At 34.9% G+C, this 2,500-nt stretch overlaps 1 protein-coding gene across 4 annotated transcripts in view; it reads left to right on the top strand.

Annotated features, from left to right (window-relative positions):
- The window catches only part of LOC147470239 (uncharacterized), a 37,942-nt gene that overhangs the window by 22,940 nt on the left and 12,502 nt on the right, over positions 1–2,500 (top strand). For all 4 annotated transcript variants that reach the window (XM_086545338.1, XM_086545339.1, XM_086545337.1 and 1 more), the window contains exon 3: positions 1,115–1,277. In XM_086545338.1, coding sequence (XP_086401464.1) covers positions 1,115–1,277 — 163 coding nt within the window. The remainder of the gene's footprint in view (positions 1–1,114; positions 1,278–2,500) is intronic.

Raw genomic sequence — 2,500 nt, 5'->3', positions numbered from 1 at the left:
TGGCCTGCGGTGGAGTTGTGTGCCAAGACAGAACCTATCGTTAATTGAGAGTCGAATCTGCGCACCGCCACACGTGATCGGCTACAAGGCGTTTGGGATCGAGTGACCTCAGTCTATGGTCCTGTTTCCGAATTCAGTCAAGAAGAAACTTAAAACTGACCAGCATCATTTGTAACATTGAAAAAATATTGAATAGCTCTAACACAGAACATAGAAAAGGAATGTTCTATCTAAGATATAAACACAAGGGAGTCGAATATGAGATGGAAAAAAATCAGGGTAAAGAACAGGTACCCAAGCTGAGTTCATTCCCCTCCCGGGCCCACACTCTCTCCTTTAGGCAACCAAGGCGTTGGAGGCGTGACATACACTTACAACCACACACACACACACACACACACACACACACACACACACACACACACACACACAGTCTTCTTGGCAGTATACATTGTTTAATTGCATCCTTATTTCAATGCGCTTAAACATGTGTGCAGGATTAAAATCTTATATAAAACATTTTTGGTAACTGAAATCTGCATAACGCTTTCAAATGAGAAAAGCGAATATTTGATAAGCAACAAAGTAAATTTTATTCGTGCAATTACACTAAACGAAAGAATACTTCTTCCTTTAGTCTTCTACATTCACTTTTATTAATCCATCTGATGACATATCATCAGAAGTCAATTTGAGAGAAATGGAAACACAAAGCAAAATTGGTAAACTATCGTGATAAGTGTCCAATTCATGCATCCCTCAGTGCTTGGCATCAAATCCCTAGTACTTGCGATTCGAAACAGAAAACCCCACGGAGAGCGACTTGATCACGCCAAACCAGAATCAAACCGAGACTCATTTCTCTTCATGGCAAGTCCCTGAACTTCAGGTGAACGCCACAAGATTTCTTTGCATATCATAACTTAATTGCAATTAAGAACAACATCGTTTTTTACTTACTTGAATATGCCAGTAAGAGGGACACACTAAACCAAACAAATCGAACGGCAATAAAAGAGTTACATTTCTTAAGGAAAGGAGACCATCTACCCCGACACACACATTCCTTCCCCTCACTCTCCTCGGATCATAATGCGGCCCCTCTTTCCTGCAGGAGAAGCCTCCCATGAAGCTGCTCATGAACCCCAAGGGCGTGCAGGACTTCCAGGCCGTGCAGGAACATTACGAGAACCTCATGAACGCCGCCCCAACCAGTCCCGACGTCGGCAAGGTCATGTTGCAGAGTCCTGTGCTTGCAGCGAGTCCTTCCGGGAAAGGTACAACCAAATTCCCACAGGGAGAGTTCTCTATAATGTTTGTTGAGAAAGCTATAGGTGAGAAGAAATAGTTCCATAGAATGAGTTGCCAGAGACTATTCACTCACGTGCGTATCTCTGAAAATGGCCAAGGTTGTATCGAAAACTCAAATCATTCCTTCTCAGCCACACCCTTTGCAAAGGCCATTTGCCCTTCGCGGTAAGTGTGCTAAGAATCGGTTTCAGTGTCTGGTTTTTATTATTATGACAGCTGTGATCATTATATCCACCACTTATGGTTCGAAAACGATGATATTTCTAAATCAAATCATATTTATCAAAGTATATAGTCTGTTATTGCCCAATGCTTTCTCATATTTCTTCACCATTATCATTATCATTACTATCATTATTATCATCATCATTACTATCATTATCACCATTATCATTGTAATCATTATTATTATTATTATTTTAATCATTATTATCGTCATCATCATTATTATAATTGTTATTATCATTATCATTATCATCATTAGCATTGTTATTATAATCACAATTATGCTTATGATTTTTACGATCATTATCAATATCATCATTATCATTAATACAATTATCATAATTAGTATTATTATCATTATTATCACTGTTGAAAATATCAGTATCATCATTATTGTTATCATTATAATTTTTATTCCTATTTTTACTATCCTTATTATCCTTACCATAATCATCATTATCATTGTGATAATTGTTATCATGATTATTATTATTATTATTACTATTATTATTGTTTTCATTACCATTATAAATATAATCATTATCATTACTATCATGATCATTATCATTGTGTTCATTACTATTATTACTATGATTATCATTATCATTAACGTTTTATTATTCTGATTATCATTATCGCTATTGTTATTATTATCATTTATATGTTCATCGTTATCATTACCATTATTATCAATTTTATTATCATTGTTGATAATATTATCATCATTATTATCATTATTATTATTATTGTTAATTTTATTATCATTATAATTATTATCAATATCATTATTGTTGCTGACATTATTATCTTTATCCTTATTACTATCATCCCCGTCACTATCGCCATCACCATTATTATCATCATGATTACAATTGTTATTGATATCATTGATGTTACTGACATTTCTAGTACTCAACACCATCACCTTCGTTATCCCTCTCCACTATCATATCTTGCAATACCA

This window comes from Penaeus japonicus, unplaced genomic scaffold, assembly GCF_977035675.1.
Source record: "Penaeus japonicus unplaced genomic scaffold, GWHDUDI00000001_assembly GWHDUDI00000016, whole genome shotgun sequence".
Classification (NCBI taxonomy): Eukaryota; Metazoa; Arthropoda; class Malacostraca; order Decapoda; family Penaeidae; genus Penaeus; species Penaeus japonicus.
This window is presented reverse-complemented; position numbering and strand designations above follow the sequence as displayed.